This window comes from Giraffa tippelskirchi, chromosome 11, assembly GCF_054371585.1.
Source record: "Giraffa tippelskirchi isolate mGirTip1 chromosome 11, T2T-mGirTip1v1.2.pri, whole genome shotgun sequence".
In the NCBI taxonomy this organism is placed as follows: domain Eukaryota; kingdom Metazoa; phylum Chordata; class Mammalia; order Artiodactyla; family Giraffidae; genus Giraffa; species Giraffa tippelskirchi.
This window is the reverse complement of record NC_137285.1, coordinates 79848044-79864384: the sequence shown is the minus strand read 5'-3', so window position 1 is coordinate 79864384 and position 16341 is coordinate 79848044. Positions and strand designations below refer to the sequence as shown.

General features: G+C 36.0%; 1 protein-coding gene across 10 annotated transcripts in view; it reads left to right on the top strand.

Annotated features, from left to right (window-relative positions):
* GRIA4 (glutamate ionotropic receptor AMPA type subunit 4) overlaps window positions 1-16341 on the top strand; it is a 622527-nt gene that overhangs the window by 531808 nt on the left and 74378 nt on the right. For all 10 annotated transcript variants that reach the window (XM_081543907.1, XM_081543903.1, XM_081543906.1 and 7 more), the window contains exons 6-8: window positions 4809-4967; window positions 9868-10035; window positions 11718-11822. In XM_081543907.1, coding sequence (XP_081400033.1) covers window positions 4809-4967; window positions 9868-10035; window positions 11718-11822 — 432 coding nt within the window. The remainder of the gene's footprint in view (window positions 1-4808; window positions 4968-9867; window positions 10036-11717; window positions 11823-16341) is intronic.

Genomic DNA, 16341 nt, shown 5'->3' with positions numbered 1-16341 from the left:
TCATTTTTATGAACAAATGTTCAACTGACATTTAACTAGCTAGAGATAGTGTTTTTCCAGTTTCAAAATCATGTATTTGATTTCTGGTGTCTAATTTTCTTCCCAGTAAAACGAGAATATTACTGATGAACTGTCAAATCAGCTGGCATATAATAAACATGAAATAAATATTTATTGAATGAATTAATTAACAATAGACATTATTTACTAAATTCAAACCAGATGTGCTAATTGAGTTAGCATTATCATTCTTATTTTGTATGTGGGAAACCTAAGGCTAGAAAGTTGCAGAAATGGGATTCAGACCCTGGATTGCTTTCTACAGTATCTCCCTGCCTCTCCTAGGAATATTATTATAAATACCAAAATTGAAAACACATGAAAAGTGAAAGTCGCTCAGTCGTGTCCATCTCTTTGCAACCCCATGGACGGTATAGTCCATGGAATTCTCCAGGCCAGAATACTGGAGTGGGTAGCCATTCCCTTCTCTAAGGAATCTTCCCAACCCAGGGATCGAACCCAGGTCCCGCACATTGGAGGCGGATTCTTTACCAGCTGAGCCACAAGGGAAGCTCTATTTCTTCAAGAGAAAACACATATTTGTGTAAAAATACACAAAAGCATCGGAGAAGGCAATGGCAACCCACTCCAGTACTATTGCCTGGAAAATCCCATGGACGGAGGAGCCTGGTAGGCTGCGGTCCATGGGGTTGCTAAGAGTCAGACACGACTAAGAGTCAGACAGGACTGAGCGACTTCACTTTCCCTTTTCACTTTCATGCGTTGGAGAAGGAAATGGCAATCCACTCCAGTGTTCTTGCCTGGAAAATCCCAGGGACGGGGGAGACTGGTGGGCTTCCGTCTATGGGGTCGCACAGAGTCGAACAGGGCTGAAGCGACTTAGCAGCAGCAGCAGCACACAAGAACATAATTTAAAAAGGCAAAGTTGAGAATCTTTTGGTTCTAATATGTATTTGCTGAGAGATCTTGAATAGTTTTGCTTTAACCCACTGACACTTGGTTTCCTTATTTGTAAGATAGGATCTATCTCATAAGCTTGTTGTGAGAATTAAACTAGATTGATAATCAGTAGAATGTGCTTACCACAATGCCTGATACATAATCAGCCAAGCATTAATATTAACTGTGAATATACACTCCTGAGTCTTTCAACGTCCCTTAGCTGCCAGTAGGCGGACAGCAACATGTATATATTGGCTAGTAAGAAATTTCTCTTTGTTATTAAAATAAAAAACAGGGAAGTTTCCAAAATCATGGCTGAGACACATGCAACAAGATAGGTAACACTAGGTCTTCCTCTTCTTCTTGATTCCTACTATAACCATAGGGTCACTGCTGCATAATTTATGTTGACCAAACAAAGGGAAAAGGTAAAATTTTTCTCAAGACTACTGAATCAAATTCACATTTAAAAAAAGGTTTCCTAAATACCTAAAGGGGACAGACAGAAAAGCAAGTGCAGATGCTTCAAACTCTGGGTGTGTGTGGTTTACTTTTGTCTGAGTTAATACCTTTGGTTATAATAATTCACTTCTGTAATATACTTTTTGTCTTTTTCCTATAATTGTTTCTTTACAAAATTGGGCATGTACTTTTTAAGTAACTTCAAATTTCTAATGGAAAAATAGAGCCAGATATGGAATACATATGTAGAAGATAGAGAATTGAGAGATAAACAGATAGATGATAGAAAGATATAGCTAGAAAATAAATAACTTTTTTCCAGAATTTTTTTAACTTAGTTAACAACCTCTGAACCAAATGAGATGACACCTTCCCGTCCACCTTCCTCACTCCACCTGCTGGGACTTGTATTTTTCCCTACCACACGTGAATGGCCTATTTGCTCTCTTCTCATCCACTGACATTTCTCAGAGCTATGAGGATTGTAGTGACTGATATAATCAAAGTTTTCACCCTCTCTGTCTCAAAACACTATCTCTATCTTCTTTCAAACCACTTTGTAATTAAGCTGAACCTCCATGAAAAGTGTTGCACATCACAGACTCAGAGTACCATTAAACCTTAATATTAATATAAGACACATTTTCATATAAGACATGTATCTGCTTAGGTGTCTTTTGTTTGATGCTTTTCATTCATTTCCTGTATCCTCCTCCATGCTTCATAAAAGGCACTCAGAGGCATTTCAGAAATATTGATACTTGTTAAATTGAGTTGAACTGAACTAGAAACATTTATATCCTTTTCTCATGTGTTATATTTTTTAATTGAAATACACTTGGCTTGTAATGTGTTAGTCTCAGATTTAGAGAAAAGTGATTCAGTTATACACATACTCGTGTGTGTGTGTGTGTATATGTGTTTATATATATATTCTTTTTCAGATTATTTTCCATTATAGATTGTTAAAAAATATTGAATGTAGCTCCCTATTATATATGTTAGCATATTGTTTATCTGTTTTGTATGTAGTAGTATATGTCTGTTAATCCCAAATTCTTAATTTATCCTTCCCACCTCTCCTCCTTTAGTAAACATAAATTTGCTTCCTATGTCTGTTAAGTTTGTTTTGTAAATGAATTAATTTGTATTATTTTATTCTAATTCCACATACAAGTGATATCATATGATATTTGTCCTTCTCTGTCTGACTTAATTCATTTAGTATGATAATCTCTAGGCACATCCATGTTCCTGCATGCATTCATTCTATTGTGATTGAGCAATATTCCATAATGTATATATGCCATATCTTCTTTATTCACTCATTTGTTGATGAACATTTAGGTTGTTTCCATGTCTTGGCTATTGTAAATAGTGCTGCTATGAACACTGGTATGCAGATGTCTTTTCAAATTAGAATTTTCTCCAGATATATGCTCAAGAGTAGAACTGCTAAATCATATGGCAATTCTATTTTTAGTTTTTTAAGGAACCTCCATACTGTTCTCAATAGTGGTTATACCAATTTACATTCCCATCAAACAATGTCAGAGGGCCCCCTTTCCTCCACACCCTTACCAACATTTATTTGTAGACTTTCTGAAGCTGTCTATTTTGACTTGTATGAGGTGATCCCTCATTGTGATTTTTATTTGCATTTCTCTAATGATTAGCAATGCTGAGCATTTTTCATGGGATTTTTGACCATCTGAATGTCTTCTTTGGAAAAATGTCAATATAAGTCTTCTATCCATTTTTTTGATTGGGTTGCTTGTCTTTTTGATATTAAGCTATATAAGCAGTTTGTATATTTTGGAAATTAAGTCCTTGTCAGTCACATCATTTGCAAATATTTTCTTTCTTCTACCCTGTAGGTTGCCTTTTCATTTTGTTTATGATTTCCTGTACTGCTCAAAAGCTTTTAATTTTGATTTGTTTCAATTTGTTTATTTTTGCTTTTATTTATTTGGCTTTGGGAGACTGACCAAGGGAATATTGCTCAATTTATGTCAGAGATGGTTTTGCCTATGTTCTCTTTTGGGAGTTTTATGGGATCAGGTCTTGTATTTAAATCTTTAAGCCATTCTGAGTTTATTTTTATGTATGGTGTGAGAGAGTGTTCTTACATCATTGATTTATATGCAGCTGTCCAGCTTTCCCAAGACACTTGCTTAAGAGACTGACTTCTTTTTCTCCATTATATAATCTTGCCTCCCTCATTGAAGATTAACTGACTATAGGTGTGTTCGCTTTTTTCTGAGCTCTCTGTTCTGTTCCATTGACCCATATATCTGTTTTTGTGCCAAGATCATGCTGTTTTGATTACTGTAGCTTTATATTACTGTCTGAAGTATGAGACGGTTAGGCCTCCACCATTGTTCTTTTTCTTCAAGATTGCTTTTTAATTCCGGGTCTTTTGTGGTTCCATATACATTTTAGGATTATTCATTCTAGTTCTGTGAAAAATGTCATGGGTTATTTGATAAGGATCTCATTAAATCTGTATATTACTTTAGGTAGTTGGCCATTTTAATAATATTAACGCTTCCAATCCAAGAGCATGTGCTATTTTTCTATTTCTTTGAATCATCTTCAGGTTCCTTTATCATTGTTTTATAGATCTTAGCATTTAAGCCTTTCACCTCTGTGAAGTTTACGCCTAGGTATTTTAAGTTTTTTTGATGTATTTAATAGTTTTTTTACATTCTCTTTCTGATATGTATTATTAGTGTAAATATTACTATGCTAAATTCTTTTATCAGTTCTAGTAGTTTTTCTGTGGAATCTTTAGAGTGTTCTATATATGTCATGCCATCTGAGATAATGACAACTTTACCTTTTCCTTACCAATTTGAATAAAACTTTGTTTCTTTTTCTTGTCTGATTACTGTGGCTAGGACTTTCAGTAGTATGTTGAATAGAAGAGGTGACAGTGGGCATCCTTGTCTTATTCCAAATTTTAGCAAGAAGGCTTTCAGCTTTTCACCATTGAATATTATGTTGGCTGTGTGTTTGTCATAAATAGCTTTTATTATGTTGATATATGTATCCACTATATCCACTTTGATGGGAATATTTACCATGAGTGGATGGTAAATTTTGTCAAATGTTTTTTATGTATCTGTTGAGATGATCATGTGATTTTTGTCTTTATTGTTGTTGATATGGTGTCATGTATTAGATTTTGAATGACAGAGTTTAACAGTTAAATTGACATAATTGTTATTATGTCAACATTGACATAATCTTCCAGTTGTTTATAGCCATCATTTTATTATAAATCATATTGGTTATCAATTCATGTTGACATTAAGGAGCCAAAATGTTAGCTATTAACTCCAATAATTAAGTTTACCAAACTGTCATATTGATTTTTATAGGGATTCAAGGATATTTCTCTTGAGAGATTTATACATGGTGGAGCCAATGTTACAGGATTCCAGTTGGTAGATTTTAATACACCTATGGTAACCAAATTAATGGATCGCTGGAAGAAACTAGATCAGAGAGAATATCCAGGATCTGAGACACCTCCAAAGGTATTTGTTTGTTTTTATCTTATGCATTTTTAGTACTTTTTAAAATTTAAGGTAGAAAGTTCATTATGCAGTTCTTCTAGGAATATTTTGTCAGGCACAGTGTGGCATGGGGCAGAAATATTTTGTCACTATTTGTCACATAAATCAATATTTTCTAAACTTTTATATTTTATGGAAGAGGTGTTAGCCATTTGCTCAAGTAGTTTATTATTATTATTAATTCATATATGAACATCCCTGAATAAATTATATACTTTAAAATTTTTTGTTAACTAAATATTTCAAATGTGAATAACCACTAGTAACTATTCCACTCAGAAAACAACTATATCTGCAAAATGATTTACAATGAGTAAGGAAAGTGGTAAAAAATGTAAAATATATAACTTCTGCAAAATTTCTCTCTCAAATTAACAGTAAAATGTCAGATTAATTTTATCTGACAGACATTGCAGAAGTATATTATTGATATTTGCAAAGGAAGTTGGTAAATTTCTGATCATAAGCACATTTTTTCTCTCCTGAAAAGATAAATCCCTTAGATATCATGTAGATAATGGCATAATGTTTCTTAAACTCTAAATTAGTGGTTTTGAGCTTCTCCATAATAAGACATTGAGTTGGTGATGCCATCCATCTCATTGGGCATGAGTTTGAGTAAACTCTGGGAGTTGGTGATGGACAGGGAGGCCTGCCGAGCTGCAGTCCATGGGATCACAAAGAGTCGGACACAACTGAGCGACTGAACTGAACTGAACTGATAATAAGACATCATCATTTAAACAACTTTTACTAATCTCTCATTGACAGTATATACAAGTAAAAAGTTTTCAGACATAATTTGGAAATTCAAGCCTAGAACTATAATCTAAGGTAGAGAATCTAAGTTCTTCCAGCTTTGTCAATTTCCTCTGTGTAGTATAGCAGTTTGGCTAGTCATACCGGTTTCACTACTTTCAAAACAAAGCATTTATAGAGTATCCACTATGTGTCAAGCACTGTAGTCCACACTCAGATTTTACAAATTTCTAAATGCAAGATATTAAATGGTATGTTAATTGATTGTCCTTGAGTCAAGGACCAGATTTGTGGAATGTTCGCCCAGGATCAAGTTGTAAACTCCTTGAGCCTTACACAAGTTCATTGTCCAGTATATTACACCTCTTTGCAAGCTTAGGTAATACGTATGAAAGCATATTAAAAAGCAAAAATATCTTCAAGATGCACACCACTTTCAGGATAAAAAGCAACTTAAGTCTTTTAGTCTGCTTTTCCTTCAAGTTGGCTCAGAGGAAAATTATCCCAAAAGCTCAATTATTTTAAATATTAACACACAAGGAAAAACGAGCATCATCTTCCTTCCAAAATCATCTGAACAATTTGCTTTACAGCATGTTCCTCTCATTCTTCATCAGTGTATGTAGAGACCCTCTTGCCCTTCTCTGTCTTCTCTTTCTTCCTCACGTATTTTTCAGCTGTTTTTTTAATCTCAGCATTTCTTCTATAAACCATCTCTTCAAGTCCTTGTTATCCTTAGAGTTTTAGTATCTAGAATGGGCTTCAAACTTCTTGGCAGTGTTTTGTAGTTCCTTGTAACTGTTTTTTTTTAATTTCAGTGGTAACATGTAATATATGTGTCCACTGTGGTCCTTCTGTCCAGATACGCTGGTGTGGTGACTCCTTCCCTCTCTTGCCTTTAGCCTATCACAAGGTTTACTATTTGATCATCACCAACCAGATTTATCTATGTCATAGCTTTGGGCACTTTGTTTTATCTTTCACAGCTCTCTTAGTATGCTAGGCATCCAGTGGCCATCAGTTCTCATTATTTATGGTAGCTACATTCTATAAAGCTGCCATGAACACTGAATGCGTGAATATTGAACCCTTACTCCTAGGGAAAATTACAAAGTTAGGTCACAACAGTTTTGTCAACCAATCAACACATAACACTTTGTTATATGTGTGTTTTGGTTTAAACATATCTTATTTAAGATATTGTCGATCAATTAATATTAATTGAATTCACAGCCAATAGTACTATAAGTCAAGCCTGAACAAAGCTTATTAAACATATATTTTTTCTATAAAGCACATCACAGACTTCCTGCACTCAGGAACACTAGACAGCACTTTACCATTACACCTTTGGGCAATCTGTATAGGCTTCCCAGGTGCTAGTGGTAAAGAACCTTCCTGCCAGTGCAGGAGACATTAGACACACGAGCTTGATCCTTGGGTCAGAAACGTTCCCTGTAGGAGGAAATGGCAACCCACTCCAGCATTCTTGCTTAGAGAATCCCACGGTCAGAGGAGCCAGGTGGGCTACAGTCTGTGGGGTTGCAAAGAGTAACACAGGACTGAAGTGACTTCACACATATGTAGTCATCACAGTTCCTAGCCAGTGTCTAGCACACTTTTCAAAGAACTCTCAGATATAATATGAAATTTTATCCTCACAACTACACAGAAAATAGTCATTATTTTATTTTATTTTGTTCTGTTTTGTGCTTTGTAACTAGAAAACTTCCTACACATTTCCTTAAAACTGTGAATAGAATTAGAATTCATGTAGTTCTTTCTTCTCAAAACCTAGACTCTTGTTACTGCACTATGATTCTGCCAAACTATACCTTTTTATATACAATCTTTGATAAACAGAATTCATCCCATCATTCTAATCACTGCTTAAAGTAATAAATAGCTCTAAGTCAGCACTTAGTTTCAGTTAGTGTTAGTTGCTCAGTCGTGTCCAACTCTTTGCGACCCCGTGGACCCACCAGACTCCTCAGTCCATGGAGTTCTCCAGGCAAGAATACTGGAGTGGGTTGCCATTTCCTTCTCCAGGGGATCTTCCCAACCCAGGGATCAAACCCAGATCTCCCTCATTTTAGGTGGATTCTTTACCATCTGAGCTACCAGGGAAGTGCCACCTTACCTCCAAAATGAAGAATATGTTTAATAAGAATTTCTAGATGCCATCTAGAAATTTATGGGCATATGTGCCCATAAATATGATTTCTTGGACGTTAGCACAAGAGGACACATAGAAAATACTGAAATCCTTTTAAAAAGTAAAACCAATTTTAACTACTGCTTCTTTCCATTTATCAGCTCTATGATCTGTCAAAAGGCTTTGCCACTGGCTGAATATCCGCTTTGCTCTGCTCCAGTCTGTACGATATCTATTCTCTTCTGTAGTTCACTTGTTTCAAAAAAGTGAATGAACTTTTTAAACCCAGCAAGTGCTTTTGCTTTTTTGGTGTCATATCTTCTTAGCTTTTTTCTCCCATATAAAAAAGCAACAATAGTTTTCCTTTTTTCTCTCTTGATCCTAAAATGCTAGCATTGCTTTTTTTTTTTTTCTTTCTGCTTCAATGCTTGTTTTTATTTTCTTGCCATCCAAAAAGATGATTTGATGGCTTTCTCTACTCAAAAGTATGTTGGTCCAGGCAGGGGAGGAGGTATATCCATTTTTGGTTAAGTATCTCAATTTTCATCATTCATACCACTCCAATCATGAGTGTGTATGCTTCTGTTTAAATCCATTTTTTCATGTCCTTGAAGAATATATAGCAAGACTTATAATTTATATGTTGCATATAAATCTTTCTGATGAAGCTTTATTTAGATTCTTTACCATTGAAAAGTTCTTTGTTGGAATTTGTATTCATCTTATCCGTATTTCAGTCCTTCCCTGGAAAATTGACTGCTATACTTAATGGTCATATTGCCTAAGTTTACTTTCTACAATTTAAATTTATAATGATTTTTTCTTAATTTATAAGCAGCAAATCAAGATCATCTTCCATGTTCCATGTCACAAAACTACCCTTAGTATAAGCTTAGAATGCATTAATCATATAGAATTGCGCATATATGAAATTCTTGAAAGAGAAAATGTAGTTTTTCATCATGATCAGCAGTTGATGCTCTGCCACACTTCAAGAAAATTGTACCATATTTTTCATATGATTAAGAATTCTTTAAACAGATTTTAGAAGTATTCCCTGTTCTCTTGATTTTCAGATTAAACAAACCATATTTTCTTCTCAGTTTTTCTTCATTTTCTCTCTTAAACTTAGTAATCTTTTCCTGAGATTATGTCTCTTTTCCCAAAGAGAAGCATAGGATGATCATCAGAAAACGGATGATCTATATTTCATTTCTCCACTTTGATCCTAAGTTACAATAGAAACTTAGAGAAATGATTTAACCTTCCTGAGCACACTCTGCAGGCATGGGCATAATAGTACTCATGTTTATTTAGCAATGTGTATATACATTTGGTAAATAAGTAGATGTTACTTCTGATACCTTATATTTAAAGTAACAATAAACATTCCCATTCATTCTTCTGAAAAACTAGACAGGGATATACACTTTAAGTCAAGAAACATATATGAAATCTAAGGAACAGCTGATGGACATGGAGAAAAGGAAAGAGTGAGATATCCTAGCCCTTCTGAGGCTCACCCACAGCAAGAGACTACAAGTATATTGTGGAAATACTGCATTTAGCCTTTTTTAAAAAAATACATTAGCTGTTTCTACTTGGACACAACAGAAAGAGGGCTTGCTTCTCCCAACTGATGGAAAGCTGGGCATTAGAATTTCTATTTTACAGAGTGTGTTTTCTGCCTTTTAAAATCATAGTGGTAAGGACTGATATATAGTCTTTATAACAAAGCAATAGTATAAATTTCTGCAGCTAGAGGAAATTAATTAAAGTTAAATTAAAGGAATTTAATTTAAGGGGAAGTTAAATTAAGGGCAGTAATTTATCTGCCCTTCAGACAGCATGGTACTTTATGTCATAAACCCACATAGTCCCCAAACAATTCCTAAAGATTGATAAGGATTTAACATTTTACCATTATATTTACTTTCATTTTGTTAGTATACATCTGCTCTGACATATGATGGAGTCCTTGTGATGGCTGAAACATTCCGAAGTCTCAGAAGACAGAAAATTGATATTTCCAGGAGAGGAAATGCTGGAGATTGTCTGGCAAATCCAGCTGCTCCATGGGGCCAAGGGATTGACATGGAGAGGACACTCAAACAGGTAACTCACAATTTTATTTATGTTCAGCTTGTTTCACACATGCATGTGTGCTAAGTCACTTCTGTTGTGTCCGACCCTTTGCAACCCTATGGACTGCAGCCTGCCAGGCTCCAGCGTCCATAGGATTCTCCAGGCAAGAATACTGAAGTGGTTTCCATGCCCTCCTCCAGGGTATCTTCCTGACCTAGGGGTCAAACCTGTATCTCTTATGTCTCCTGCATTGGCAAGCAAGTTCTTTAGCACTAGAACAACCTGGGAAGCCTTCAATTTATTTCATTGTCCTTTTTAAATGGAGTATTCAGGAAAACAAAATAATCTATTGGCAAATGCCTATATATTACAATTTCCAGTTTAATATATTGAGCCATTATCATTTCTGAGACATTTCTACATAGGATACTGGACAGAATGGTGGAGGTAGTGGTTTAGTCACTAAGTCATGCCCAGCTCTTTGCAAACCCATGGACTGTAGTCTGCCAGGATCCTCTGTCCATGGAATTTCCCAGGCAAGAATACTGGAGTGGTTTGTCATTTCTCCCCCCAGGGGATCTTCCCAACAAAGGAATCAAACCCACATCTCCTGTTTAGCAAACAGCTTCTTTACCACTGAGCCACCTAGGAAGCCGCTAGATAGAATACTGGTGTTTATATGTTATGTAGACGCTCAGCCAGGATAAGCTAGGTTATGTCACAGTAATAAACAACCCTAAACTTCAGTGGCTTAAAACAACAAAAGAGGATTTCACATTCACAGACACACACCAGATTAGTAGGGGCACTCTGCTTTTTATAATCACTCAGGGACTCAAGCTGACATAACAGCTACCATCTTGAATGCTACAAAAGGAAGAGAGTTGTAGGGAGGTTTCTAATTGGCAATTAAATGCTTTAGCACTCATTACATCTGTTTACAACTCTTGTCAGAAAGAGTCACATAGACCTAACTAACCAAAAAGGGTCCAAGAACAACTCCACCTTGGACCCAGAATGAGGAAGAACCTCAAATATTTGGCATACACTCTTAGTCTACTAATCTACTGACTGCCTCAATAGACCTTCAAATTGCTTTGTAACCTTGGATTAAGTATTTATTTTAGTCTTTATAATTATACGAACACTGTTTTTCAAATGATTACTGTAATATGTGTGTATTTTTAGTAATACATTTTAAATGTTCTGAAATGCCATCAGTTCAGAACATAAGTTTAAATGAATTAAAAGGATTTGTAATGAAGTAGACTTGAATATTTTCAAAAATATGTTTATTTTTCTGAATATCTTAATTTTAACATTAGCAAGGAGAAATATGATCTGCTGTGGTTATCAGGGTTATTTAACCTATTATGTGGATGTGTAGATAAAACTGAAAAGTAACTATAAAGCAAACCATATTTCTATTCTTATAAATAATATTTCAAAATTGAAGAAGTACAATGGAAACTTCATAATAAAAAAACATATTTATCTTTCAAGTACATAACAGAATTGCTTATATATTTCTTTGATATTCCTCTATCCAATTCTATCCCAGTAGCTCAAATACCCCATGGCTTTTTTAGTAAGTTGCTTATAGATTATAGTTCCACACCCATGTGTAGTCATAAGCCTAGCAGATGAAGTAAAGATTTCTGTAAGTAAAATGGCAAATGGTTACATGTGTAGATATTCTTTTTCATTCATAGGTTCAAATTCAAGGACTAACAGGAAATGTTCAGTTTGACCACTATGGACGTAGGGTCAATTACACAATGGATGTGTTCGAGCTAAAGAGCACAGGACCTAGAAAGGTGAGCCACACTTGAACTGTTTTCTTAGTTGGCATTTGACATTTTTAAAATGTCAATTAAAATCAAATTTTAATTTTAATTTTAATTTTAAAATGTCAATTAAAATCTTATAGGTGAAATATAGCTGGATAGCCTACATTTTTAAAAAATTGTGAGTATGGCTAACCCTTGAACAAAGTGGGGTTTAGGGGATCTGACTCTCCACACAGTCAAAAATCTGTGTCAAAATTATAATGGGCCCTCCATATATGTGGTTCCTCCATTGCTGCAGTTCCACATCTGAGGATTCAACCAACACAGATTGTGTAGTATTGTGGTATTTACTGTGAAAAGAATCCATGTAAAATTGGACCTGAGCAGTTCAAACCTGTGTTGATAAGGGTCATCTGCACTTACAAGTAATATTTTCTTGGTTATTCATGCTGAGATAAATTCTTGTGTCATATGATTGATAATTAATGGTGTACCAAAGCTGAAATGAACTAATTTACCCACTATTTATAGTCCTTATCCAAAATAAAAGCAATTTTTTAAAGGCTTAACAAAAAGATTCCCAGAACCCATAATACACTCCAGGAAAGCGCACAATGTAAGTAAGAGAGTTATTCATTTTCATGTAGTCATTTCTGAAACCATTAGAGAAAGAACAAGAAAATTACTGCTAATGGATAGGCATATTATAGAAGGCTAAATGTTCCTGAAATAAATATTCAAAGAAAAGAGCTGATGGAAGATAATATTATTAAGATGACTGTTAGGTTGAAGAGAGAGAGATACCTAAGAACTTCAATTGAGGGACCAGGGAGGTTGTTCAGATAGCTGCTGGTGATAGACTTTTGGATTTCAGAATATAATTGCTGATCTTGTGATACGACTAAACATCATAAGCATCACCAATGTTCTCAACATCCAAAAAGTGCTTTATATATTGGAGCAATACAATTCCACCACAGAAATTGACTATAAACATTTTATACCTAACATATAATTTTTTAACATTCCTTTTCTCTAGCATTAGCTAAGATGCTTAAGAAAGATATATTCAACTTATCTTATCTAAAAATTATCTGTTTCAACATTTGGATGTTAAAAAAAAACTTTCCCAAATACATTTTCCCGTGTTAATATGGTAGTGATAGTTACAATTTATGAAATGCCTGCTATGTTCCAAGCACTGGACTTGGTGTAATTTAATCCTCACAATGAGCCTGTAATGGAGTACTATTTTCTCTCTTTTCCCAGTGAGAAAATTATAGTGCAATTGTTGTTGTTGCTGTTCAGTAGCTCAGTCTGTCTGACTTTTTGCAACCCCATGGACTGCAGCATGCCAGCTTCCCTGTCCTTCACCATCTCCCGAAGCCTGCTTAAACTCATGTCCATCGAGTCGGTGATGCCATCCAACCACCTCATCCTTTGTCGTCCCCTTCTTCTCCTGCCTTCAATCTTTCCCAGCATCAGGGTCTTTTCCAATAAGTTGGTTCTTCATATCACGTGGCCAAAGTATTGGAGTTTCAGCTTCAGCATCAGTCCTTCCAATGAATATTCAGGATTGATTTCCTTTAGGATGGACTGATTGGATCTCCTTGCAGTCCAAGGGACTCTCAAGAGTCTTCTCCAACACCACAGTTCAAAAGCATCAATTCCTCAGTGCTCAGCCTTCTTTATGGTCCAACTCTCACATCCATGCATGACTACTGGAAAAACGATAGCTTTGAGTAGATGGACCTTTGTCAGCAAAGCAATGTCTCTGATTTTTAAGACACTCTCTAGGTTTATCACAGCTTTTCTTCCAAGGAGCAAGTGTTTTTCAATTTCATGGCTGCAGTCACCACCTGCAGTGATTTTGGAGCCCAAGAAAATAAAGTTTTGTCACCATTTCCATTGTTTCCCCACCTATTTGCCATAAAATGATGGGACCAGATGCCATGATTTTAGTTTTTTGAATGTTGAGTTTTGAGCCAGCTTTTTCACTCTCCTCTTTCACCTTCATCAAGAGACTCTTTAGTTCTTCTTCACTTTCTGCAATACTGCAATAGATTATAACTATTTGTCTGAGGCCTATAAATGAGAAAACAAAGATTTTAATTCAGATATATCTGACTTTAGAAGCTTTCTACTCATTAACCCACCTGAGTAGACTCTGTCCTAAAGGAGTTTTATTTTCTAGCAGGATAGAATATAGTAAGTTCAATACAGCAGTTAAAGAGAAAGCATTTGGAAAGCCTAAAGCAGAAGAGATCACTTCCTGGTGGAGGAAAACAAATCAAAGAAGGCTGCATGGAGGAGCTGAGATTCAAAGTGAGGGTGTGAAGTTAGAGTCTGAATAGGTAGAAATGGTAAAGGCAAGATCCAAGGACAGGCTGGAGGCAGGATAATTAAAGGCACACACTGGAAGATGTTAATGGCTTTCCAAGTTGTGTTTTGCTCCAGTCTGTCATAGTGTGTGCTCCTCGATTTGAAGCTGCCATGAAAACCATCTCTAGACTTTCACCCTTTTAGTGGCATTGCTGTGAGTGCACACTGCCAACCAATACAGAGCAGTCAGGAGCCTATATGACCCAGATCAGGTAGGGTAGAACACGGAATGGCAGTTTCAAAGCCAGGCTGTATGATGAGCCCTTTTAAGGGTACTGCCTGAAGAAAGGGACTGAGATATGCTGCCAAGAAAAAATTTAATGTAAACACTGATTCTACTCACTCTGTCAGCACACGGTTTGCAACAAGAAAGAAAGAAGCCCATTTTAAGCTAAGTCCCACTGCTAGCTGTAGAGCAGACAGAATATTCCACAAGTCCCTAAGAATATTGGCTAACTGGTGATCAGACTATCACAAATCAAATTCTGCAAAGTTAGTCATTTAAGTAGAACCCTTCTAAAATGCAAAAGACAATTCCATATTTCCCAAAACAGTAAATACAAAAAGTAAAACGATCTCCTCATTAAAGAAAGAATAATGGAAAAAGGAAGTTGGTGGTAACTAGTGGTAACATCAAGTGAGTTATTTAAAGCAGTGAATCTTTTCATGGCCTATTGAACCGTGATGGTAACAAAAATTAAGGTTTTTAGAGGGAAATTTAAAGAATAAGATGGGAAAGTAATAAACATTACATCTTTAGGCTCAGCTGATATTTGTCTAAAACTGTTAAAAGAAATATGAAGTGTGAAATGGTGTAGACTTATCTATCCTTGTTTTTCTTGGGCATTCTGTCAGGAATACCAAACTTAAAAATGAACTACTGTGAGAGACACTAAGCTGGTGAGTATCGGCAGTATGTCTGAAAAGCAAGCAGTCTTCTTATAAATTGAACACTTGCCCATAAGAGAGCTATCTTCGAAAACAGATCAGAGAGTTAACGAATCAGTTTGTCTGGATTCCGTAACAGAAAATTGAGCAGAGTCTCATTAAGCAGAAGCCACAAAGCTCTTTCTGAAGTCTCAGCTCCTAAGTATTGTGGAATCTTCTTGGAATTCCAGTGATCTTACAAAAATGCTCGAAAACCAGGCTTCCATGATTTCAGTAATTCTTCGGGTCAGTTCAGTTCAGTCGCTCAGTCGTATCTGACTCTGTGACCCCATGGACTGCCGCACGCCAAGCCTCCCTGTCCATCACCAACTCCCAGAGTTTATTCAGATTCATGTCCATTGAGTTGGTGAGACCATCCAACCATCTCATCTTCTGTCGTGCCCTTCTCCTCCTGCCTTCAATCTTTCCCAGCATCAGGATCTTTTCAAATGAGTCAGTTTTTCACATCAGGTGGCCAAAGTATTGGAGTTTCAGCTTCAGCATCAGTCCTTCCGATGAATAGTCAGGACTGATTTCCTTTAGGATGACTGGTTGGATCTCCTTGCAGTCCAAGGGACTCTCAAGAGTCTTCTCCAACACCACTGTTCAAAGCATCAATTCTTTTGTGCTCAGCTTTCTTTATAATCCAACTCTCACATCCATACATGACCACCAGAAAAACCATAGCTTTGACTAGACGGACCTTTGTAAATCATAAATATTATATTTATTGAGAGCAGATTATATGCCATACATATGAAGGAAAATTTTTGTATATTTTAGTATTTAATCTTACAGTAATCGGAAAACTAGACCTATTTTTCTCATTTTATATAAGAGAAAATTAAGGTTCAGAGAAACTAAGTAACCTGCACAGGGATGTTCAACCAGAAAGAGATGGAGCTGGGGTGGAGACCAAGGCTCATTATGTAGCTTCAAAGGTACTCTCTCAACTGCCACAAAATATTATCAGTCCCAGGGCCCATAACTTTTCTCCTCAAGGTTGGTATAAGTATTAAGCCATGTTTTTCAGGACAGATCTGGTCAAATCATCTCTCCTAGGAACCAACTTTGAGTAAAACAGAGGCTTTTCATGGCCCCTCAATCCCTACATTGCAGGCAAAGTCTACCGTAAATAGAGATATTTGCTATGTGCAGTGCTTAGTTTCTCAGTTGTGTCCAACTCTTTAGCAACCCCATGAACTGCAACCCACCAGGCTCCTCTGTCCACGGGGAT